Source organism: Mobula hypostoma, chromosome 22 (assembly GCF_963921235.1).
Source record: "Mobula hypostoma chromosome 22, sMobHyp1.1, whole genome shotgun sequence".
Taxonomy (NCBI): domain Eukaryota; kingdom Metazoa; phylum Chordata; class Chondrichthyes; order Myliobatiformes; family Myliobatidae; genus Mobula; species Mobula hypostoma.
The window spans coordinates 30,808,796-30,836,482 of NC_086118.1; the positions used below are offsets into that span (position 1 = coordinate 30,808,796).

At 39.2% G+C, this 27,687-nt stretch overlaps 1 protein-coding gene across 3 annotated transcripts in view; it reads left to right on the forward strand.

The window, feature by feature from the left end:
* The window catches only part of LOC134360246 (netrin-1), a 201,512-nt gene that overhangs the window by 74,019 nt on the left and 99,806 nt on the right, over positions 1 to 27,687 (forward strand). For all 3 annotated transcript variants that reach the window (XM_063074366.1, XM_063074368.1, XM_063074367.1), the window contains one exon: positions 21,791 to 21,979. In XM_063074366.1, coding sequence (XP_062930436.1) covers positions 21,791 to 21,979 — 189 coding nt within the window. The remainder of the gene's footprint in view (positions 1 to 21,790; positions 21,980 to 27,687) is intronic.

Here is a 27,687-nt window from a genome sequence, read left to right on the forward strand (position 1 = left end):
CATGGCAGGGACAGCAACAATACAAAAATTAGACAGAGACAAAAGTAATGAGGCTCATATTGTGTTGTGTATTTTTGTGTAATGAGACCTTCTGCTGATATCATGCATTTGTTTGCCATCACTTGTCTTGTTCAGTTTTTTTAGTACATTTTGTTATTAAGCAGTCAAACTGCAGATTTCTTTTTTAGGAAAGGATGGCCCCTTACATCACAGAAATACTTAGCATCTCATTCCATACCCATTGTGTAAATACCATTGCTGGTACTGGGGAGAGGTTTTTATCTGCAAGTCTTCAAATAACATAGTTTGATTATGGCTGTCGGGTAGAAAATTAGGTTACCGTTCACAAAGCTGCATCCTGATATCACAGGCAGATAAATCTCACTGGTCTGCTTCAATTACCATCAGACCCAAGTTATGTCTGAGAGATAAACCATTTCCTGTTCTTTCTGATACCAGAATCTGGAAATATTTACATTGCCAATATTACTCTGAAATTGAAATCATATTTCAGTAAGTAACATTTAAAATATAAAGGGATTTAGGACTTTGTTAAACATTTTTCATTACTTGAATACAATAAGTTGAAAATTAAAGAGGTGCAATAGAATTTAATCACAGAGTGTATTGTTTAATGCGCTGTGTGATTGGATAGACATAGGTGATAAATTTTCAATGGAACATTCTTTCTTCAATTCCTTGCATGTAACACAATTCACACAAAGGACAATATTCAAGAGAAAGAACTGGCGTGGACCCTCTTTTTACACACAGATAGAAAGCTTACCCAATCCATTTCCAACTCTAATGGTAACTTTAGCCAGGCAGTGGTAACTATCCCAACTTGCGTGTCAAGTGAAAACAGGAGTGGACCTTTTCTGGTAGTACCAAGAAGCACACAGATGTTCCTCCTGACTTACAAGGAACTCCTTGACCTCCCCTATTTTTGGGGCAACCTTCAACCTTCCATCCTACTACCACCTTCTTTCTACCACAGATCCTTTTTCAGCTTCCTATGCTTGGCAAATGCCAAAGAGTAGTCTCAGAATATTCAATTTTCCTGAGTCCATCTGGTATTATGTGGTTATTTTCCACTTAGAAGTGCACCAGTAGCCAGTTAACGATAATAGAAACATAGAAACATAGAAAATAGGTGCAGGAGTAGGCCATTCGGCCCTTCGAGCCTGCACCGCCATTTATTATGATCATGGCTGATCATCCAACTCAGAACCTCGCCCCAGCCTTCCCTCCATACCCGCTGATCCCCGTAGCCACAAGGGCCATATCTAACTCCCTCTTAAATATAGCCAATGAACTGGCCTCAACTGTTTCCTGTGGCAGAGAATTCCACAGATTCACCACTCTCTGTGTGAAGAAGTTTTTCCTAATCTCGGTCCTAAAAGGCTTCCCCTTTATCCTCAAACTGTGACCCCTCGTTCTGGACTTCCCCAACATCGGGAACAATCTTCCTGCATCTAGCCTGTCCGATCCCTTTAGGATTTTATACGTTTCAATCAGATCCCCCCTCAATCTTCTAAATTCCAACGAGTACAAGCCCAGTTCATCCAGTCTTTCTTCATATGAAAGTCCTGCCATCCCAGGAATCAATCTGGTGAACCTTCTTTGTACTCCCTCTATGGCAAAGATGTCTTTCCTCAGATTAGGGGACGAAAACTGCACACAATACTCCAGGTGTGGTCTCACCAAGGCCTTGTACAACTGCAGTAGTACCTCCCTGCTCCTGTACTCGAATCCTCTCGCTATAAATGCCAGCATACCGTTCGCCTTTTTCACCGCCTGCTGTACCTGCATGCCCACTTTCAATGACTGGTGTATAATGACACCCAGGTCTCGTTGCACCTCCCCTTTTCCTAATCGGCCACCATTCAGATAATAATCTGTTTTCCTATTTTTGCCACCAAGGTGGATAACTTCACATTTATCCACATTAAATTGCATCTGCCATGAATTTGCCCACTCACCCAACCTATCCAAGTCACCCTGCATCCTCTTAGCATCCTCCTCACAGCTAACACTGCCACCCAGCTTCGTGTCATCCGCAAACTTGGAGATGCTGCATTTAATTCCCTCATCCAAGTCATTAATATATATTGTAAACAACTGGGGTCCCAGCACTGAGCCTTGCGGTACCCCACTAGTCACCGCCTGCCATTCTGAAAAGGTCCCGTTTATTCCCACTCTTTGCTTCCTGTCTGCCAACCAATTCTCTATCCACATCAATACCTTACCCCCAATACCGTGTGCTTTAAGCTTGCACACTAATCTCCTGTGTGGGACCTTGTCAAAAGCCTTTTGAAAATCCAAATATACCACATCCACTGGTTCTCCCCTATCCACTCTACTAGTTACATCCTCAAAAAATTCTATGAGATTCGTCAGACATGATTTTCCTTTTACAAATCCATGCTGACTTTGTCCGATGATTTCACCGCTTTCCAAATGTGCTGTTATCACACCTTTGATAACTGACTCCAGCAGTTTCCCCACCACCGACGTTAGGCTAACCGGTCTATAATTCCCCGGTTTCTCTCTCCCTCCTTTTTTAAAAAGTGGGGTTACATTAGCCACCCTCCAGTCCTCAGGAACTAGTCCAGAATCTAACAAGTTTTGAAAAATTATCACTAATGCATCCACTATTTCTTGGGCTACTTCCTTAAGCACTCTGGGATGCAGACCATCTGGCCCTGGGGATTTATCTGCCTTCAATCCCTTCAATTTACCTAACACCACTTCCCTACTAACATGTATTTCGCTCAGTTCCTCCATCTCACTGGACCCTCTGTCCCTTACTATTTCTGGAAGATTATTTATGTCCTCCTTAGTGAAGACAGAACCAAAGTAATTATTCAATTGATCTGCCATGTCCTTGCTCCCCATAATCAATTCACCTGTTTCTGTCTGTAGGGGACCTACATTTGTCTTTACCAGTCTTTTCCTTTTTACATATCTATAAAATGGAAGTTAAGATGTCAGATTTCCTCTGGCAAAGACATTTTACATCAGGATGATGACTCTGGGTTCTTTTGTGTGACCTATCAATATTGTTGTGGTCTCCAAAAAACATAAGGTATAAGGACAGGAAATAACTGGAAAAAGTCCAGCCTGATCCATACATTTAAAAATTGATATCGTTTGGATCACTCCAATGTCAGTGCAGTGAGAGGTGAACTGCCGAACACCTTTGGCTCATTAATATACATAGAAAATATTTGAGGTATAGAGCATCACTTGGGCCCAGCTTTTTATCAGTTCTGTTGAGAATAAGCACAGCACCTTGAGCTACCTGAACCTGCTTTTATTACAGACTGAGCATTCCTGGGAAAAATACTACAAATTATAAATACGTCAGGACCTTCAAAAGAGCCCCAGCCAACGGACTTTTTCCCTCACCTCCCTGAACTGAACCATGACAGAATTTTCATAGCTGGTTGCCTTTCCACAATGTGAGGAATTAAGACAGTAGATATTTGAGATGCTAGCAGCCAGCCGTCTACCTGAATCAGCACCGTTATTGCTGACTAGTGACCTGTTAATTCATAAAACAATCTTCTCATTGCAGAGACTGTAACAAGGCACTTACAGATTTATAGTTGTGAAAAGAGATAATGAACTGTTGATTGTAAGGAATATCAAGAACAGTGGGTATTCTTTTCAAGGAAATAATACGTGATACACTTTTGAGGAGTTAGCCTTCCTTTTGTTAGTTCTGTAAAAACAATGAAACCATCTATAAAATTTCTCTATAAAATTTGATTTGAGTAACTTAATTTTCCACTTTAATTTTCTTCACTTGCAAATTGCTTTGTAAGGTTTCTATTCAACAATCACCTTAAATGTATGTGTAAGTCATGGAAGAGAAAACCTCAGGTTCCACAACAGTCTAGATTTTGTAGGGAACTGCCAGCAATTCCCTGTGCAAATGTCTCTAAGTTTGGGAAGACATATACCAATACAAAATTCCCAAGTTTTCTCATCTTACCTTGCAGCATTTCCCCAACTGCATTCCAATGTTGGACTCCTCACGGAGTATAGCAGAGTTATAAGTTGCAGAAATTTCTGGAATTTCTGCTGGAGAATTTACCATATGACTAAATATATGCCAGTTTGGAACAGTTTCCCCATTCATTTGGTAGGTAAGAGTGAGATAATTTTAAACTATTTGAATTAAATGGATTTAATTGTGTTTCTTTAATTGTTTCTAAGATTTCAGATTTTTTTTAAACTGACAAACTTTAAATTGGTTTACTTGATCAATAGATCTTCAATATTTTTGACTGTCAGACATTTGGAAACACTCAATGTTTTTGAAGGATTTACCAGCTGTCTAAGTGAGGAGAATGGACCAGCTAGCCATTTAAAGCATTTTTGAACCTATTCTGTTGGTTACATTTGCTATGTCGCCTGGTACCCAAGGCAATCACAAATAACATTTGCATAAGGTCCCTCATTGCACAGGGCCTTGTCGTCGAGAGTGAGTCTGGCATTTTGGTGGATGTTGACACCAATGGATCTAAGAGAAGAATGATTGAAATGACTACATTGGTCAGGTGTAAAAATGAGCCATTAATCCCTTCTTCTTAAATTTAGAGAACTTAAACAACTTATGTTTTTGAAGGCCTTGTTTGAAACCTACCTTTTTAAATCATGTATTTAATCATTTGTCTAAATATCTCCTCATGTTGCTGGATGCCTTAACTGGTTTCACCTTTCTTTTCTGAAATGTCTTCAGTCACTTTACAACGTAATGGCCACTATATAAATGCAAGTTGTTATTGGCTCGCTCCAGATGCTGTTGCAGTTCTCCTAAAAGTACTGCTCCAGTCAAAAAGTTGTGAACTGCATCAATGAGGAGAGCTGTGGAATGACAAAAAGATAAATAAGGGTTCTAATAATGATGTTGACAAGGTACTGATTGACTGAGAGGATCTGAGTGCATGTGTATTGCACTAAAACAGGGCATGTCTCTTGATAAACAGTACACCTTGGGCAGTAACCAAAATCTTATCATCATAATTTAATTAGTTTATCACAGATAATTAGTTCTGTCATTTAAATTCCCTGAAGGTATCTAGAGCACTAAAAAGTGGTCAATGTGAGCCGTTATTTTCAGTGTCGACGCCAATTTGAATTAATATTTCAAAAACCATAAAACAGCCTGTAAAATGCTATTGCGGTATTTAATACAATATGGCTAGAAAGATTCCAAATTTTATGTTCATCAAATGAAAACTTATTAAATTAATGTATGCTCATGCTTCATGCATCTAACCTTGTTCAATGTACTTCCTAAAAACAACTTTCCTCTTTTAAAAATATTAGTAATACATTTCTGATCTTAGCACTTAACCAGAATTTTAATAAAAAGGAATAATGAGAGTTTATATAAGAAATTATGAAGGGTTAATTGAGAGACTTGCAAGCAACATTTCACAGGGAAACAACACATAATATATATTGAATAATATCTCACAATTTAAATATGAAGTTATCAGAATAAACATAATTTTGACATCCAGATCAATGCAAACACATAACGAACAATGTCAGGAGCTTTCAGTAAGACACCAGAACAGATTAAGCAGTGCATGCATATCTGAGTGTACATATCAAGCATTCAAAGTAAGTATTCTTAGTAATGCCCTGATTTTCTGGTTTGTATATTATGTACTTAGTTCAATAGATTTTTTTCTAGAAAAACTTCAGATTATTTTACTCTACAGGAGTGTGTCACCAAAAACAACCCATAAGAATTTCATAAATGCTCTGGGCAAAATGAGATGACAAGAGTAATCCCAGGTGTTCTGATTAAAATGTGGGAGACAGGCTTTTGAATGTGAGATAGTGATTTCAGAGAGATAGCTTTATGCCAGACAGAAAATATAAGGTAAAGATAAATCTGGTGTTTCTGCAAATTGCATTATGGAGATATGGACTGGAACCACAAAACTTCTGAATTCATGTGTAGAAATCCTTCCCTCAAAGGGAATCGAGATTTGAAATAGATTATTGATTTAAGAAATGAAATGTAATTTAAAAAAACACGAACAAGGACCAATGATGGTTGGATGGTGGGCAGAGTGCAGGTGGGAAGGATGATTGAGACAAACTTTGGGTATGTGGTTGGATACTGAGTGAATGAACAAATATGGGGCAAATGATACTTATCATCTGTAATTATCATCTGCATTATGTACAGAGCTAATTTCCTTCTGGAATGCCCAGTTATTCAGAAAAGATGTTATTAAAGATTGGTACTGCAAACTACATTAAAAAATAGTTGACCTCTTTTGCAGCAATGTCAGTATTTCTTTTGATGTGATCTCAGCAGAAATCTAGTAATAATTTCTGCCTACCCTTTGTTCCTATCATATTACCGCTTCAGCAAGCAATTCTGTTTATCTAATTTTAACTCAATTTCTGTTAGAAGTATCTTGTTTTTATCGGATGACGTTTGTAGCAGAGGCCAGGGCATTAAAGGTGACAAGTAAATGGCCAACACCGTGCTCAATATCTGAAAAGCTCTCACTTCCCTCAGAGAAATGATTTTTTTCAGTATTACACACAACAAAGAAGGGAAAAAGAGATTTGTGAAGATTGCATTGATATGTACATTGCGTCGATGTTGGGGCAGAAATGATAAATAAAGTATAATGACCACCATGATAACAACCACTATGCTCTCTAGCTCAAGTATAAAGAATATTTTGTTATACTCAATAACACATTCAGTTAAATTCAAATCTGATTTATTTTACCTATGATTTTATGATATAATTTCATTATCCTCTCTCCCTTTTTGAATTATGGATAGATCAATGAATTTATTCTGATGTAGTTATTCTGCATGGCTCCAAAACTTGAAAATAATAACAAGGTCTTCACTTCTTTCATATGGCATTCCCATCGTCCTTCATTTTTCTTATAATTCAAATTACTAATTTCACCCATCTCCCATTTGGTTATCCATGACAGCCCTCCCCCAACTGCATGCATCACAAAACTTTCCAGACTTGTGATAGTGACCAGAAATGTAGAGAGCATGTCAAGTGAGGTCATGGCAATGTCTTATGGGATCTTAGTTTTATGCTTGGAACTATTCCTTTACTTACGCATTGGAAGATTTATTTGCTGTTTGCATTAGTAGCACACTAGATGCTGCAAAGAGTTTCTCACCAAATTGGATCATTTTCCAATGTTGGTTCCTACAGTCGTGTTGTTCATTTCCCTTCTCCAGTTTTACATTTCATTTTCCATATTAAACATCTCCCAATTCCCAATCAAATCACCCTTTTGGTTCAGATCTCTCTGCGTTTCATTTGTTTATTCTCCATAACCTGCAGTTTTTCAACCTTGGCAAACTTTAGCAATTTTATTTCTGTCCCCAAATCATTTCCAGAACACGTATGTACTATAATGGCCCTGGATATAATCCCTAAGGCCTCATATAAAAACCTCTTCCATTTTGAATCAACTCCCTATCCTCTTTGCTTTCGCTGACTCGTCTAATATTTGAACCAGTCCAGATGCTTCCCCTATTCCACGCTTTCTGACCTTCTGTAACAGTGGGGGGGGGGGGGGTGGTCTTAAACTATACTGCCAGAGTTAAGATCATTTCATCTATTTGAGCTTAACTGTTCAGCAATGTGTCCATCTTAAACTTATTTAAAATTTGCACTTAAAGATGCTGACAATTTAAGGCAACCGGCCAGCAGCGATGAGCCATTTGCTGAAGTGTGAAAGTGCCATCACTGGCAGAAATATCTTGGGAGCAATTTGCCCTCACAGCCCACTGCCATGTCAAAATCAGAGCAGCAGACTGCTTATATGTGTATTTGGATGTGTCTGAAACAATTTGTGGTTTACCCCTCAGGTGGGGAAACAGACATTTATAAAGGATTTGCTTCTGTGAATTTTAAGAGGGGATGGGAAGAAAATCACACAGACCTGTCATTGCTGAAACATTAAAAGTTCGTGATCCATTCACTTTGTGGACGCTAAACAATGGAGAGATCAAATGAAAGCTATTGTCATTTTGCCAATTTAAATTTAATTTTAATTAATTTTGATTGCAATTAAATTTCAAATCTCTGGAAGATCTCTGAGTACAATTTTTTTCACATAGACTTGAAGGGGAGACCTAGTGCTTAGAAATTGTCCTTTGTCCCTCTATGGTATGCTAAACTGTTGAGTTTTATATTAATAGCTAATTGGTCCTGGGCTTAAAATGACAAAGTTGGCTCAAAAGGCATTTGAAATGGTGTTGGGGGGGTTGGTTTGCACCTAGAATGAAGTGCTAGAAAGGAATCTGCTGCTTTCCTGAGTTGACCACAGTCAATTGAATGCAGCTGCTGGGACTGTGTGCTGCCTGGCTGGCGATCACAGAAAACGCTCAGTCCTTAAAGATACTCTCCCTATAGCAACCAGACAATAGCAACGCACAATATGGCTGTCAGGGAGATGAGAGAGACTTCAGGGAAGAAGAAGAAAACGGAATGAGATATTGAAGAGCTACTCCTCGCATGTAATTGACTTAGATATAGGGCTCAAAACTGCTCGCAGTACTCCAAATGTGGTCTGTCCAATGCCTTATAAAGCCTCAGCGTTACATCTTTGCTTTTATATTCTAGTCCTTGCATATCATTTTAAAAAGGGCACATATCAAAGGTGCTGGTGAGTTAATAATGGTTTGCAAGAATAAAATAGGAAGGAATCAAAACTCACAACTGTTGGGTCTGAGCTTTTAACAGTTACTTCACAATTTTATATTTAAGATTTGATTTTTTTAGTGCTATCTCAGAGTGTTCCCTGTCTGCCGGGAGACTGGCCTTCACTCTAGAGATCACGAATACCTATTTCCAAGGTGTCTGTAACTATCCTGTCACACAGCATTAACTAGTACAGTTGGTTGCTTCTGTGGAGCTCAAATGGAGGACCCACAAAATCCTGCCCTCCTATTTCCTTCTCACCATGATCCACCTCATGTTCAAGGGCTAGTCAGGGCTTTTTAGGAGCAGCATAATCTGAGAGTGCAGCTTGATGTTGCCTTTGAGCAGGGAAGGAGAAGGAACACTGTTCAAGTAGGCTCATGGGGAAGAATCTGACATAGTACTAGGACATCAAAACTTAAATATAAAATAGTGAAACAACTCTTACAATTCCAGTCTCAACAGGATCTAATGCTGGGCTTTATAAGGTATTGGTCAGACATGTGGAGTATTGTGAGCAGCTTTGGGCCCCGTATCTGAGAAAGAATGTGCTGGCATTGAAGAAGGAACAGAGGAAGCTTACGAGGTTGAACCCAGAAATATAAGGGTTAATGCATGAGGAGCATTTGATAGCTCTGGGCCTGAACTTTTGAAGTTTGGAAGAATGAAGGGGGGAATCTCACTGAAACATAGTAAATATTGAAAGGAGTGGACAGAACGGACGTGGAGTGAATGTTTCCAGTGGTGGGAGAGTCTAAGTCCAGATGGCATAGCCTCAAAATAGAAGGATGTCCCTTTAGGACGGAGATGAGTAGGGATTTCTTTGGCCAGAGTGAGGTGAATTTGTGAAATTCATTGGCGCAGACAGCTGTGGAGGCCAAGTCATTGGGTATATTTCAAACAGAAGTTGACAGGTTCTTGATTTGTAAGGGTGTCGAAGGTTACAGGGAGAAGGCAGAGGAATAAGGTTGAGAGAAAAATAAATTAACCATGATTGAATGGGAGAGCAGATTTGATGGACTGATTGGCCTAATTCTGCTCCTAGTATGATATATGTGGCAGCCACTGGCATTGCTAAAGGCACTTCCAAGCCTTAACAGGAAAGTTTGTTAATTCCAGTGCTGCTAGCTGAATCACCACTGATGAGTATACCAGCAAGGAAATATTGGAGAAAGCAATCTCTGATCATTTTAGCATGCACTATAGTTTGCGCAGCTAACTATGAGCTTTGAGGGTCTCCAGTCACATCTCCCAAGGTCAAAAAAGTGTCCTTTTTAAATAAAAAATGTAAGTAAAGCAGTGTGTTGTGTTAGTGATTGATTGTTCAGTATTATTATTACAGCTACACATTAATAAATTCTCCCCACCATCGAGGATTTCGTCCAAAGGTGGTGACGCAGGAAGGTGGTATTCATCATTAAGGACCATCAACTATTGGGACGTGCCCTCTTCAGGGAGGAGATACTGGAGTTTGAAGACCCAAACTTACTGTTTTAGGAACAGCTTCTTCCTCTCTGCCATCAGGTTTCTGAACAGATTAGGAAAACTACCTCGCCAGTCCTCTTTTACGTTATTTATTTGTTTTTATTGTACTCATAGTAGCTTGTTGCTGCTGTCACCAAGCAAAAACTTTCACGATTTATGTCAGTGACAATCAATCTGGTTCAGGATCTTGTATGACTAGAGACATCATTATGGATGTGCTGTTGACAGATATAAGACCTGCTGGCATGTGTTACGCCAGGAAACCCCCAGTCTAATTTCCCCATGGCTCAGAAAATTTGACTCAGAAATTATCACTGTTCTAGGCTAAAATGATTTTCGAGACGTTTTGCATGAAAACCAGTGCCAGCTGATCTGCTTTCTCGCCCTCAAACCTTAGCTACAAACAAAGTATATTCACTCCTGGATTGTTTAAGAATCTCTACTGTATTACATTTGCATTCCTTTATTTCTCATATATATTTCACGAGGTGAAGTGTTATTTTTAAACCCATAAAGAAATATTGAAGTGTCCCAGTCAGAGAAATAAATAGTCATAAAATATGTAAAATTCATGTGATATCTGGAAACACACAATTTGTTTCAGTGAGTTTGCACTTTCAACTGAAACTACTACTAATAAAATATATTCACTTTAGAAGCCCAGAAAATTTGATGAGCGACTAAACATAATTCGTTTTACAGTGAACCATATGTCAGACTAAATAATTCTACTCTGCCCGTGATTTATTGAACAATCTGTAGGAATAATGTATGTCCGAATAATATGACATAAGGCATCATCACTTGGAGAGCCTGACACATTTCAGTACAATCTTGAATACATGACACCTGTAAGGAGAATTTTCAGACACATTTTAAAGGAACATCAGACGTTAAAATCATAAATTAAAACTGTGTTGACAGCACCTTCACATAAAAAGTCTGCATGCATAATAGTGACATGATAGAACTGTAGCTAACAATGTCCCCTCCGGCAAGATTTCATTGCCTTCAATCAATCCTTGCTTCCCACCTGGGAGTAATTTGTCCAGTTAATTGGGAGCACTGGCAAGTGCTGTTTGCCTCAGTTAGGGTGTGAATTGCTGTGCTGGGAATGTATTGGGAGATACTGGCAGCTTGTGGGGACCAGCAGCAATCAGTTACACTGTTTGATATGCCTAACAAACAGTCACTTGACAGGTTGTGGCAATAGATTCAGTTTCAGCTTGCCTTGCAGCATTGCATGAGGGTCAAAGTTACTTGAGGAAGTGACTGGCAAATTATGCTGCTTGTTTCTATCAAATGGAGCAGATGAAGTGTTTGTACTGCCAGAATGAGTTTGGCCTTGAGGTTAGATCTTTATCTTGGCTCTCTGCAGCATAGCTTCTTCATGCTGTCAATGGTTTAATCTTGTACATACACTACTCGGTACAAGCTACTGTCATACTTGCTCGCTATCAACAGCAGTGGAGTTATTTACTCTTACAAGCAGTGCACCTTTCTCTGAGTGGTTCTCACTACGGATTTCAAAGGATCTATCTCTGTTATTAATCTGAACAGACCTAGTTAGATGGAAATGCACATGGTGTCCTCCTGCCTTCACTGTGCAAGCAGCTTAGTTAGCATTACTCTCCAAATATCCCATTGATCTGATCAAATTCTGTTCACAATTATTGATCCAACCTAAATTCAGTTGCTTCCAACATTATGAACAAGTGTTGACTGGAATCAGATCACTGTCTGTTACAATTACAGGGTTGCACGGGAGAATTAAAAACTGAGCACAGCTAAATGCACCTCTAGCATAATGTAGCTGCAAGACAAAGAAGTTCGATAATGGCCTTGGCCTTGAATGAAATGCAGTCTGACTTGATTACGGCTTAGGTTACTGTTGTATTGTTACAGTTCATGTAACTTTTTAACAAATAGGTCTACACACCACAAAGACTATGATTGAAATCTTGAGAAAAAGCTGACAATCTTGTTGCTTTTACCTTGTGTCTCCAAAGACTCTAACATAAATCAGTTCCATCAGGTGGAGCCTTACACCTCCAGAGATAATTGAACCCATTCACAATACAATAGTGTATTTGACAGCAGCTCGGTGACATAAAAGCAGCAATAGGTGGATTTGATTTTAATCATTCAAAGCTTACAGCTGCTTTGAAATTGACAGTTGGATCTTGTGCTTGCTAAACATGGCATCATACATGTAGGGCTGTTTTAGAAATGACCCAGTAGCTAATTATGCACTGTGGAAACAAAATTACCTTTTGGATCAAGTCTGTGACCTTGGCAAATGACGGTCTGTTAGTGGAAATGCAAGATTTACGGTAATCTGCTGAAAACCATTTCAATCCATATGGACTTGCTTGTGCAACTGAGGCTACGTCCACACTAGACTGGATAATTCTGAAAACGCCGGTTTTGAGTAAAAACGATAGGCGTCCACACCAACACAAGGAATTCTGCAGATGCTAGAATTTCAAGCACACACATAAAAGTTGCTGGTGAACGCAGCAGGCCAGGCAGCTTCTCTAGGAAGAGGTACAGTCGACGTTTCGGGCTGAGACCCTTCATCAGGCGTCCACACCAGGCGTTTTTGAAAATATCTCCGTCCACGCTAGAATGGATATTTGGGCGAATCTCCTCCTACTGGGCATGTGCAGGACACACAGAAAACAAGCGAAGAGGAAACGGTATACCAGGTGCGCGTTTGTCCAGTTACAGACTAGAAACACTTAAAAGGAATTACTGTTGGCTCTGGCGCAGGAGGATTTAAAACTAAAAAAAAACAAATTTTTTTTGTATTAATTGTGATTAGAACAAATTAGAAAGGTAAACACAAGAGACTTTGCAAGTGCTGGAAAACTTGAGCAACACACAAAACGTTGAGGAACTCGGGCATCTTTCATGGAGGGGAATACATAGTCAACATTTTGGGCCGAGACTGCAAATGAAGGGAGGAAAAGCCAGAATAAGAAGGTGGAGGGGAGGAGAAGGAATGCAAACTGGGAGGTGAAACCAGGTAAGGCGGGAGAAGAGGGAAATGAAGAAAGAAGCTGGGAGGTGTCAGGCAGAAGAGGTAAAGAGCTGAAGAAGAAGGAATCTGAGAGGAGAGGGCAGTGGACCATGGAAGAAGGAGAAAGAGGAAGGCACCAGAGGGTAGTGATGGGCAGATGAGGAGAAAAGAAGGGATGAGAGGTGAGCCAGAATGGGGAATAGAAACAGGGAAAAGGTAGTAGGGAGATAAATTACTGGAAGTTGAAGAAATCAATGTTCATGCTATCAGATTGGAGGCTACCCAGGTGGTCATCAACCTGAGTGTGGTCTCATCATAGCAGTAGAGGAAGTCCTAGACTGACATCGAAATGGGAATGGGAAGCCGAATTGAAATGGGTGGCCACTGGGAAATTCCACCTGTGATGGACAAAGTGAAGGTGCCCAATGAAGTGGCCACCCAGTCTATGTCAGATCTCTTTTTCCATACCCCTTTTTGGTTCCCCACTCACCACTTTTGTTCTCTCACCTGAAATCACCTCCCTCTGGTTACCCTCCTCCTTCCTTTTCTTCCATGGTCCACCATATTCCCCTATCAGGTTCCTTCTCCAGTCCTATCACTGGCTTCTCACTTCATCCTCTCCCCCTTCACCCAGCCACCCACCTTCTCTCTCACTTAATTCACCCACCACCTGCTGGCTTGCACTCCTTCCCTTCCCCCACTTCTTCCCTCTACCTTTCCAGTTCTGATGAAGGGTCTCAGCCTGAAATGTTGACACTTTCTTCCCCTCCATAGATGCTGCCTAACTTGCTGAATTCATCCAGCATGTTGCGTGTGTTGAGTTGGAAGATAGTTCTTTCTTTCATTCATTCCTTCCTTTACCAATTGGTAGCGGAATCCTTGCGGTTGCGAAGAGCTTATTTCTGACCTCTGGGTGTCATAGTTCAGATCGGGGTCCCTTTAAATTTACTTTGTTTATGTTACGATTTGGACCGTTGACTCCCTGTGTCCCTTTGGTTCCCTGTTTTCCCGTGTCCCTTGGACTTGGTGATTGGAGGCAATTTACTCTCGGCTGAACTGGCAGTTTATAGTCTCCGGCTTTCAGCCGTTCAGCGCGAGAGCGTTTGTGAAGTCACCAAAGGTACTGCGAGCGAATGTCATCTGGCTGGAGCAAGCCTGGTCTCCTCCCAGACCAAGTACCAAGTCCTGGCCCTGGCAGCTCCAAGTCTCAAGTCAAGTCCTGGCCCTGGCAGTCTGTGATTCCGAGTCCTAGCCCAGACCCTTTGTCCCAGCCTAGTCCAAGGCCTGAGTCCTTGTCCAATACGCTATTCCTGCTTCTGCTGTGCTCTCCTTGTATCAAGCAATAAACTCAATTAAGTTAACCTCACAAGATGTGTCTTGCATTTGGGTTCACCCTTGCTCCCAACGCCCCCCTTTGTGACACTGAGGTAGTGGACTTTAGCCGGAAGGTAGCAGGAACATTAATATTGTATGTGGTGGCCCTAAGCTGGTGAGGGGGAAGTTTGACTGTGCTCTGCTTCTGATCACCATTCACTTGTGCATGCACATGTGACAGCTTTTCAAGTTCAAGTTCAGTTTATTGTCCTTCAAACGTACACATATATACCACCAAATAAAACAACGTACCACCACACCGAGGTGCATGACTCGGTGCCTATAACTCACACACATAACACATAAATAATACTACCACAAAAAAAGTTAACAAATAATAAGGTGTATATATGATACAGGTTAAAAAAAAACAGTGCAACGCTACTGGTGCTTCATAGGTGATGAGACCTGGGTGGTGGCAGGAAGTTCGGTAGTCTTATGCTTGGAGGTCGTGAAGCTGTTCTCCATCCTAACAGTTCTTGTCCTAATGCTACCGCATCTCCTGCCTGATGGTAGGGCATCGAGGAGATTGTTGGATGGATGGGAGGGATTACCGACAAAGCTAAGCACAGCATTCCTGATTAATATCACCGATGGATGGAAAAGAGACCCTGATGATCCTCTCAGCAGTCCATAAGACATAGGAGCAGAATTAGGCCATTTGGCCCATCAGGTCTGCTCTGCCATTCAATCATGGCTAATCTTTTCGCCCCTCCTCAGCCCCACTCGCCAGCCTTCTCCCCGTAACCTTTGATGCCATGACCTATCCACGTCCAGTCCTTGCAATCCTTTGTAGGGACCTGTGGTTAGATGCCTTGCAAATCCCGTACCAGACTGTGGTGCAGCTCGTCAGGACACTCTCGATGATACTCCTGTAAAAATTGGTTCAAATGGGGAGGGGAAGCTTTAAGATTTGCAAGATTAATTCCATGACAGAATAAACTTTTATTTCCTTAAGAAAACTTGACTGTGGAATACTGGGGTGACAGGGCAGTATAGTGACATGGCAGGAGTCACTTACTCAGGCAACAATCTATAATCAGCTACAATGAAGTTACACAAAGAGTTCGCCATTATTGTTACTGCTTGTGGGATGGTTGTTCTTCTAGTTTTGCTCTTAATAATTTCTGTTCGTTGTATTTTGTGTCTGATAAGCTGCTCTGTTGCTCAATGTCATACACAGATAATTAGATGTATTTAATACGTGTGCATAAGCAGCAGTGAGTAAGTTTAAAAGCAAAAGCATCTCAGAAGGGAACGACGAAACAAAAAAAACTGATCTCGGTAAATAGGAGAATTCAACATGGTTTCAACACTGAAGTTTGATAATTTTCATAGGAGTGAGTTCAAAGTGAAATTTAGGGATCTCCATTATTACAGAGCAGATAGCAATTCCAATTTAACAGGAAAATATTAACTCTTAAATCTCTGTATATCTTACAAGTTTTACCAGTCAATTAATTGAAAAATTTGCTAGGATATTTAGTTATAATCAAAGCAATGTACTCTGCCTTCCAAAATTACTTTACTGAAATCAAGTGATTGTATTTAGAGTTAAAGTGCAAATGCTAATTTACAGTGTTGCATATACTAACAAGGAGTGAATATCCAGGGAAATTTTTGAGTCTTGTTGAGAAAATTAATGTGGGTTTCTTTATGCAGTTTGGTGCAACTGTTAGAGATGGGATCAGTGAAGGTAGGAATAGACTTCCTCTTTTGTTGCCAGCTCTAAATATCTGCAAGTGTACTACCAATTGGTGTTCTCAATTAGATACATCAATTCCATAAGGAAATCAAGTGTAACTGACAACAAATATTCACACACACACACACACACACACACACACATACACAGAACACTCCCGATCAAAGTTCAATTTCCTCCCTTAATTTTAATGTCAATGCTACAATATTTCATTTAGTTCTTTTAAAATTAAGATGGTGAAATCTGTGTGACCTATGACAGGGAATGATTATTTATGCCTCTTTATAATGACTGGCCTGCAGGAAATTCTCAGTTTCTATTGAAGAAGCTGTTGTGCCAAAGTTTTACAAATTGCAAACAGCCAAGAAAGGACCTGTGGGTACTACTTCTTCAGGGTAATTAAAGAGGATCCAGAGCTGGCTGATAGCTTAACTTGCAGGCTACTGTAGAAAAGGAACCAGGAGAAAGGAAAGACATAATTGGATTACTTTCAAAGAACAGGAACTGACTACTTAAATCAAATTCATCTAGATTTGTCTTGAACGACATATCAGACAAGCCACAAACAAGGTATTATTTAAAAATTTCAAAGCATAAATATGGATCTTAATATAGTGCATTCTGGTATACTTATAGATTCAAGTGTTTATTTCCTATTTCAAATACTGGTTCATAATATTAAACCAAGGTACCAGAAATCATCAAAATCCTGATTACCTGCATCAATAGTAATTTCCATTTCTATTTTCATGCTCTGCATTTTCCACATGGTTACTCACTATTCTCAACAGTTCATTTGTGTCCATACAGATGTGTATGTAATAATCCTGCAAGTACTCCGCAGGCTCTATCCTTCAGACACTGTAAACAGGCGGGAAGAAATTTGAACAATTTTGTTTTATAAATCATGCATGTCATTGAAGGAACTTTGTGTTGTCTGCAATTCAAGCATATAACGTCTATGTCTTTACAGTTCTCACATAATATGGCACTGAGTGATTTAGAAAACATGAAATTAACAACTGTGCATTATCGGAATAAGGCAGGGCTCAGAACAGCACTGGGAATGATTCCCCCATTTATATCAAGCAGAAATTACTGAAAAGCTATGATTATGGTTTTAGTAAAACAGTTGTTGTACAGTATCACAGACGCTCATTTCTCTGATTTATTTGAGATAGGGATTCAGTGATCCAGGAGCTAAAGCTCTGGAGGCGTGTTTTTAAAGCCTGGTTAATAAAATTCAATTAATTATTATGGAGGAATAAAGTTTTTATCTCAGAGTGGTGACCATAAAAATTTTGGATTGTTGGAGAAAGCAGTGGATTTACTAATATCTGCTGCTCTTGGTATGACTCCAGATTCATAGCTAAATGTAACTGTCCTCTGAAATGGTTTAGGAAACCATTTGGATCAAAGGTATTTAGGCATGGCTACAAGAGCTGCTTCTATTAGCAAAGCCCAAGACCTGTGGATGGGGTTAGGGGGCTTAATGGGACCACCTTCCTGAATCTGAGCTGTTCCATTCAGCTTTGCTTCTGATGACCACATAACATACACCCAGTGGCCACTTTATTAGGTACACCTGTACATCTGCTTGTTAATGCAAATATCTAATTAGCCAATCAGGTGGTAGCAACTCAATGCATAAAAGCATGTAGACATGGTTAATAGGGTCCATTGTTGTTCAGACTAAACATCAGAATAGGGAAGAAATGTGATCTCAGTGACTTTGTCATGGAATGATTGTTGGTTCCAGGTGGGGGGTGGTTTCAGTATCTCAGAAACTGCTGATCTCCTTGTAATTTCACACACGAAACAGTCTCCAGAGTTTACAGAGAATGGTGCAAAAAGCAAAATATCCAGTGAGCAGCAGTTCTGTGGTGAAAATGCCTGATTAATGAGAGAGATCAAAGGAGAATAGCCAGACTGGTTCAAGCTGACAGGAAGGCAACAGTAACTCAAATAACCACACTCGTTACAACACTGCAGTGCAGAAGAGCATCTCTGAATGCACAACTTGTTGAACCTTGAAGTGGATGGGCTACAGCAGCAGAAGACCACAAACATGCTCTCAGTGGCCACTTTATTAGGTACAGGACTTCAAAATTAACTCCAATGACAATGAACTTTTAAAATAATAAGCAATAATCTGTTTAGTACTTTCTGAATCCATTTGTTCTTTAATTTCTGAAGTGTCTGGCTGATTATAGTTATAGCTGTGATCTAACTGAACGGATCTTAAGTTGTTCAGAAGAGTTTTGATAACAAGACTAGAAAATGTGCCTGTCCTCTATTGTAAAAGTAGGCAGGCTGCTGCTTGTAGGTACTGGTTCTGTCATAGCTGCATTTAAACTGAAAGCATTATTGAAAAGTATTGCTTTAAGGTGGGATCCTTCCAGAATATTGGACAGATGAGTTAGAATGATTACTTTTGCTAAAGTCTAACCTGTCAGCCTGTAAGTTGTCAGAGATTTCACAATTTTCTTTTTCAGTACCTGTCAGTTGTGTTTGGGAACTCAAACAACTTTTTGGGTGAGAACTGAGCAGACTCATAAATTCATAAACTGAGGCATAGTATAATTTTTTATTCTAAGGGCCTTTCCACTCTCGTTTGGCAAGCCTATACAGACAAAGCTGTCGATCATACAACTCTGTAGATAATGTGGTAACAATCTTATAGCCGGTCACCCTTTAACAGCTGATCCTAAATACACTATAATGTCACATAATAATCACTGTTATTATATGTTCCAGCCTTATTAGAAACCAGATTACCATTCACTAATACAGAGTTGCATCATTCAATTTTGCTCACAAAACAACAAAGCATGTAATATTCGAGAACTCAAAAGTTTTTAGAACAGTTAATCTCACTTCATTTTAAATTTGTCCCAGCGGTCTACAGCCCTTTAAAACAAAGGCATGACATCAAAGTGTTAAACAGACTGTTTTTTGCTTTTCATTCCCTTTCTGTCATTGGATTGCCCTGTCATGGGCTCACATCCAGATATCCTGAAATTGCCAAATTTTAAGTGCATCCAGTCCACAACCTAACATAAAATAAAGCTTCAAGCGACTAGAAGCACGTCTTCATTCTGTTTCTCCTATTGGTAATAGCAGTGTCATACCATAGAGATTTATTGTTTTAATTCAAGAATCTCCTGGAGAGGACAACACCTTGCATTTCTTTAGTGCCTCTTGAGTGATGCAGAAGACATTTCAGCCTTTCTGGCACACACTTACATTAGTTCAGCACTAAGAACATTACATCTCTCCACAGTTTCATGAACTGCTACAACTCCGCCATTCTCTACCATTCACCCGTTCAACTAGTGCTAATTTACAGTGAGCAATTAACTGAGCAACCTGAGGAAATACTCGGAGGAAACCCATAATGTCACAGGGAAACTACACACAAACAGTGATGGAGGTTAGTACTTCACTCAGACAACAGTTACCCGAATCTCTTTAAGTGGGATATCTGAAAGAAGAAAAGAGTGGTAAAGAGGTGGAAAGGAATAGAGGTCGGAGTTTTGGATCATGGTAGTTTATGACAGAGAGATGAAAATCAAAGGTGGGGATGGGAAAGGCTGCTCAAATACATGGAACAGTGCTACCAATGGCAACATCCTCAAGACAGGACTCCCCCTTTCCCTCCCTCGATGCTGTCGGAGGATGGTTTAATTGATGCAGTTTGTGGGTGATGGACTCTAGTTCACACGTGATGTGGTTTTATAGTTTTTCTGGTCACTCCTGTTTTTTTGTTGCTACTTCAGGCAGTTTTGAGTCAGGGTAGCCAAGCACTGAACTGAATGTGCCTTTTGATTTAATGCTTTATATCTTCTGCTTTTACTTATTTTTGTTGCTGTTTGTGTGATTTCTTTTTTCTTGCGTGTGAGGGAAGGGGTTGATTATTTTTCTTTGAATGGGTTCCATGGTATTTCTTTGTTTTGTGGCTGTCCGTTGGGAAGACAAATCTCAAGAGTTGTACTTTAAATCTTTGGATAGAAGTAGAGTAAGGTAGGAGCTAAAGAAAGTCTGTGGGCATTGAGTGGTGGGTGAATCTGATTTGGTATAAGTTAGGACAAGGACAGCAAAGTTTTGGGTGAGCTTAAAGTCAAGGTTACAATGGGTGTCCAGCAAAAGAGCGTTAAGTTGATAGTCAACAGGAGGTGAGAAATGTATTGATGAACGTCTTGGCAGCAGATAAGCTGAGACAGGAATAGAGATGGCTGGTGGTGTGTGGGGGAAGTAGGCACCTTTACTGATGATGACGATATAGACAGATCTCCCATGAAAGCTGCATGAAACATTTTCCCATGTTACACTTTGATTCATAATGAAAGATGTACTTTCTAAATGCTCAGACATTTGATCATATGGATTGTGAATCTTAATATGCTATACACATTTCAGTTTTCAATTATTTCAGCATGGTCACTTGAGAAAGATACGAGCAAGATCATCTAAGGACTTGGTGCTTAACTAGGAATGATCCTGTGTTAGACAAGGTGTTTATTGAGGATGGTACTTAAGGAAACCAGGGTCAGCTTCATTAATGATCCCTACATTGAGAATACGTACTGAAAAGTTCAGTCCTCAGAACGCAAACACGAGGAAATCTGCAGATGCTGGAATTTGAAGCAACACACATAAAAGTTGCTGGTGAACGCAGCAGGCCAGGCAGCACCTATTGGAAGAGGTACAGTCGACATTTCGGGCCAAGAACCTCCGTCAGGACTAACTGAAAGAAGAACTAGTAAAAGATTTGAAAGTGGGAGGGGGAGGGGGAGTTCCAAAAGGATCCTCTGGTCTTCCCCCCCACCCCTTTTCTTTCTCCCTAGGCCTCCTGTACCATGATCCTCTCATATCCCTTTTGCCAATCAACTGTCCAGCTCTTGGCTCCATCCCTCCCCCTCCTGTCTTCTCCTCTCATTTCGGATCTCCCCCTCCCCCTCCCACTTTCAAATCTCTTACTAGCTCTTCTTTCAGTTAGTCCTGACGAAGGGTCTCGGCCCGATACGTCGACTGTACCTCTTCCAATAGATGCTGCCTGGCCTGCTGCGTTCACCATTCCTCAGAAGTTTGTTTCAGCTTAGAATAGGGCAAACCTATCAATTTAAGAGGAATATGAAACGTTTTTTAAAATGTGCAAGAAACAAAACAAATATTTTAGTGATATACCAATTAAATAAGAAGAAAGTATCATTACTAGTATATTTAACCTGCTATAATTATATATTTAGTACACATAACAACTTCTGTAAGCATTTCAATTATAACACTGTGGCTTATATAACTTTACTGAACCTGACACTATAATTTTGCTCATTAATTACAGGTATTGAGTCACACGTTCAATGCATTGCAGTTGTAGGGATCCTGTGCAAAGTCAGGGTCAGTAGCAAGATTGCAGAGTATTGATTCGATTATTTGTTATTTCATTTCCATTGATTGATATTTACTGCCTTTCAGCTTGTAACTGCAATCTGCATGCCCGTCGGTGCCGTTTCAACATGGAGCTCTTCAAACTTTCTGGTCGGAAGAGTGGAGGAGTCTGCCTGAACTGCCGTCACAACACAGCAGGGCGCCACTGCCACTACTGCAAGGAAGGTTACTATCGTGACATGACAAAGCCCATCACTCATAGAAAGGCGTGCAAAGGTATGTGAGAAGAGCCTGGGCTCTCACCTGGCAAGAGGATTATTTTTCTTTTGTCTGCCATCATAGTGGACTTCCGCTGGTGGAAGCTCCCTTGTTTGCAGAAACTTTAGCCCATCATTTTGGCACAGAGAGCTTTTGAGGAGAAGTTCTTTTGGAACACGTGTGACAGGACAAGGAAAATAAACAAAAGCTGACAACAGAGAAGGACAAAGGTGTGAGAGGATTCTTAGCTTTAGTCGTATGATTGAGAAGGACTGGCAGATCAAAACATTCACACAACACAGGTGTGTACACCAGCAAACACACAGAAGTTACATTCAGCAGGATCAACCCCAGCACAAAGAAAGCCTCACACACACTGCTCAAAGCCGCATTTTAATCTCTTAACAAACTGCTTTAACACCTCTGAAAACAATGTCAGGTCTTTGAAATGACTCCTCATGCCTTGCCTTTTGTGAAGCTCTTTTAGTTCTTTCTAAAGATAAACAAGGGATTTGAGTATTATTTTGCTGTCCTTTATTTAATGCTTCTATTTGGAGGGAATGCTCAAAGGTATATTGAAAAACACCTCGTTTTTACATTGCTGATTAATCAGGACCATATAGTAATTACATCTATTTGTCGAAAAGTGACAAACAAAGCAAGTTTCTCGACCCACCATCACTTCCTGCCAATTGTACAATTCCAATGATAAAACTCAGTGTTTAGAAATGATTAGTTCTTTATCTGAATTTTATTGAAAGGAAAATGACTAAAGTAAACTAAAATCTGAATAAAGATAAATTGTCCAGGTTTTTTAATAGTAACCTGGTTGAAATGACACAAAATCTATACTTTAGCACTTTCATTGATGGGTTTCAGTTTCTTCAATCATTTAAAAAAAAGTATTTGAAACTAGTTAAGCCACAATGAAGCATTTTCCAGTTATTTTCACTCATACTTTTGAAAGAGAATGGGAATTAATGTTGTGAAAAGATGTCACTGATTAAATAATGTAAATAGTACTCCTGCATTATTCTTGTTAAAAGTTTCAATTGATGTACATTAAAATATAACCTTTCTCTAGCATAATATTGTTCCCTGAACAAGTTTAGAATGTTAAAAATAGTTTCCAGCTGCCAAGGTACAATAAGCAATAATGAGAAATGATCTTCCATTTACTTACTCAATTCACTGAATGTTAAAGATCGAGTTGTTATGTAAGCTTGGGAATTTTAATTTTGTGCACATAAAGGCTATTAATATAAATGTACTTAATATAATCAGTGTTGTGCTAAGTAAACAAATATAACAGACAAATTAAATATATTTGGTAGACTACTGCAACAGCATCTAAATAGAGTTCTCTAAAAGAATCATATCAAATAGCGCAGATATCAATAATCTGGACATATTTTAAGATCTTAAAATATAAAGAAACTTAATTTGAAGCTTGTCATGTCAGAAATACAAATATAGTCATTTCTATTTGTGAAAGCTTAATTATCACTATACTTAAAACCCCAAAATTACAAACTAGTGCTAAATTAATAGCTCTTTAACTATCAACTCCTGTTCATTATTTAACTTAACTATCCACAGATTTATTTGACTTTTGAGAAAACTTCCCATTGCCAATAAAAGCAAAAGTGGTATCAGAATACCTGTATCGAATAATTTTCCACAGTTGTGTAACATTTCCTAGTAAAGTAGCAGGCTTAGATTCTGAACGATGCAATAGTTACTACCTTCAGCTCTAAATCAGATCGTAAAACAAAAAGAATTTAAAAATTCTTATTAATGTTATGGCTGTGAGATTGTAGGGAGTGTGCCTCACACAGGTGTACCACTAACTCTATAGTTTACATTTGTAATTCTTTTTTTTAAAACTACAGACACCATGGCTCACGTTACTCAAAACATTCCTGGATCTTTTTCCAGTCACAAAGAATGTTAAAAATTGTTAATGCCTTTGAGAAGCACATTCTAACACTGCAGAATGTGATTGAGTCTTCACAAATAGCTGTATCCACAGAAAATGTACAATTTATATCTTGAAGATCTTAATTTTGCTAATTCAATGATTTGCATAATGTGCACTAAATTAAAATTCAGTAAAATTAACATAAGCTATTAGTACAAGATTCCTCAGCATTCAGAACTTGTATAATTAATATAAAATGCATAAAAGCATGTTTCAACATCAAAACCATTTAAGTGAAGATTTATGTGTGGAATTCTATCATTATTCACTTAAATTTAAGTATAACATTATGAGTAGAATCACAAATTGCAATTTCAATACTTAGACTGTGCATATTTATACTGTATATAGCAACAATCAACCGTTTAAAGTTTTGCATGAACCAAAGAGGATGTTAATGGAAAGCTTTAGCTATTGTTTGATGGATATGTGTTTCAGAACAAAATGATGAATCATAATGACAATTTGATTTACAATAGTTGTTTTACCCCACCACTTCCATTTCTTATTACTCATGTTCACCATATAAGCGTTTAACATTACCAGGAAAAACTAAGAAATCCTAACAACTCATTAACTTTGAATTTGTTATAGATTTACATTGTTCTATCGTATTGTGTTCATCATCGTTTCACATTGTCATGTGCTTTGTCATCAATCCGCTAAGTAAGGAAAATTGATTTGAGCTATTCGAACTAAAGTTATGCAGCATCTAACAGTCACTTGCATCTGTGGACTACTAAATATGCTGTATAACCATTTAAAAAAAGACTTGATTCTTTCACCCATTCCACTTGCATTTTAATTTGATTATCTAGTTTAAATCTTAACACGTGATTCAAAACATTTTCTGTTTTCTGGAATCTGATATTAACCATGGCATTTTCTTTATTTGTGCATTGTCTATCTAACATTATCATTTCCATTTTTCTGCAAGATCAGTACCCAGCCTCCCCTGATCTGTGGTCCTATCTTTGGTTCTTGTGGTGCATTGAGTTTGCTTATTTTGTTTGGGATGACAGTAGATAAGCTGCAAATGTCCAGTTGCTGAGACTCTGTTTTCTCTCAGGACTGAATCTAGAACTAATGGACTCAGTTTCAGAATAAGGGATCACCCATCTGAAGTGAAGAAGAGGATGAATTTCTTTTTTTCATAGATTTCTGAATGTTTGGCATTCTTTGCCACAAAGGAGGCTAGAGGTAGAGTCACTGAAAATATTTTAGGGTCAACCAAATACATTTCTGTACCATGGGTTAGTCAAAGATTGTGGGGAGCGGGTAGGAAAGCGGAGTTTAGGCAAAAATCACATCAGTCATAACTATCTGTGGGGGAAAGGGACAGACCAGAGAGGTCATATTACATCAAGGTGTCAAGTGATTCTCACATTTCAGGGGAGGACATTTTAAGGCTTTGGAAACCACTGCAGATAACCATAACCACAATTTCTGACCAAGGTAGAAAAACAAGCAACGTTTCCTCTAATTTTTTTCACAGCTGCGTGGATCAACCATTGCTCTGAGCAGGAAATTTTTACACAGCCTGAAAACTGCACGAAACTTATTTTTTTTTTGTCATATGCATGCTATGAATAATTAGAATGAAAATTGAAAAATCACATACTTTTGATTTTATTTATTAATTGAAGTGTATAACTGAAGGGTGCCACAAAGAAAATCTTTCAAACTTCATAAGCTTTTTCTGATCTGTCTTTATTATAAATCCATTGTTTGTAAACACTGTGCAGATTAATTTCGGATCCAGGTGAAAGATCCATCTTAATCCTCATTAGATCAACCAAATATTCAAGCTTCTTTTCTGTTTCTGGGTTTACATTTGATTGAATTCAAAATATTGAATCCACATTTGCAGTCAGCCCTAGAAGCTTGGAATGAGACCATAAGATATAGAAGCAGAATTAGGCCATTTCATCATGACTGACCCATTTTCTTTTCAGCCCCAGTCTCCTGCCTTCTTCCCATGACCCATCATGTCCTGACTAATCAAGAACCTATCAACCTCTGCCTTAAGTATACCCAATGACTTGGCCAGTACCAACAAATTCCAGATTCCCCACCCTATGGATAAAGAAATTCCACCTCATCTCCACTCCAAATGAACTTCCTATTCTGAGGCTGTGTCCTCTGGTCTTAGACTCCTCTACCACAGGTAACATCCTCTCCATATCCATTATATTGATGCGTTTCAACATTCGATAGGTTTTAATGAGATCCCTTCTCACTTTTCTGAATTCCAGTGAGCAGACCCAGAGCCACCAAACATTATGACAAGCCTATTAATCCCAGAATCATTTCTGTGAACCTCCTTTGAAACCTCTCCAAGTTTAGCACATCCTTTCTTAGATAAGGGGCCCCAAACTGCTCACAATGCTCCATGTGAGGTCTCACCAGTGTCTTATTCTAGTCCTTTCAAAATGAATGCTATTATTGCATTTGTCTTCCTCACCACCGACTCAACCTGCAAATTAACCTTTAGGGAATCCTGCTCGAGGATTGCTAGTCCCTTCGCACCTCAGATTTTTGAGTTTTCACTCCATTTACAAAATAGTCTACCCTTTTAGCTCTTCTACCAAAGTGCATAACCATGCTCTTCCCAACACTCTATTCCATCTGCATTTCTTTGCCCGCTCTCCTAATCTAAATTCTTCTGTACCCTCTCTGCTTCCTCAACACTACCTGCCCATCCACCTATCTTCATATCATCCACCAACTTGGCCACAAAGCCATCAATTCCATCATCCAAATCATTGACATAAAACATAAAATAAGCAGCCCAACACAGACTGCTGTGGAGCACCACTAGTCACTGGCAGCCAACTAGAAATGGCTCCCTTTATTCCCACTCTTTATCTCTTGCAAATCAACCAATGCTCTATCCATGCTAGTAAGTTCCCTGTAACACAATGGACTCTTAACTTGTTAAGCAGCCTTACATGTTGCACTTTGACAAAGGCCTTCTGAAAATCCAAGTGCACAACTCCCACCAATTCTCCTTTGTCTGTACTGCTTGTTATTTCTTCAAAGAATATCAACAGATTTGACAGACCAGACTTTCACTTAAAGAAACCATGCTGACTTTGGCCTATTTTATCATGTGCATCCAAGTACCCGAAACCACATCCTTAACAATTGACTTCAACATCTTCCTAACCAACAAGGTCAGGCTAACTCGCCTGTAATTTCCTCTCTTCTGCCTCTTTTCCTTCTTGAAGAGTGAAGTGACAATTGCAATTTTCCGATTTTCCAGAGTCATTCCAGAATCTAGTGATTCTCGAAAGATCATTACTAATACCTCCACAATCTCTTCAGCCACTTCTTTTAGAACAGTGGGTTGTAGACCATCTGATCCAGGTGACTTAACTACCTTCAGAAAGTTCAGTTTCACAAGCACTTTCTCCCTAGTAATGGCAACCACTCACTTCTACCCCCTAGACATTGTCATATCTCCAGCATATTTCCAGTGTCTTCCACAGTGAAGACTGATGCAAAATACATTCAGTTTGTCCGCATTTCCTTGTCCTCCATTATTACCTCTTCAGCATCATTTTCCAATGGTCCGACATCTATTCTTGCCTCTCTTTTATACTTCATATATCCAAAGAATTTTTTTGAGATCCTCTTTAATATTATCAGTTAGCTTACCTTTGTATTACATCTTTTCCATCTTTAAGACTTTTTTAGTTCCTTCTGTTGGTTTTTAAAAGCCTCCCAATCCTCTAACTTTCCA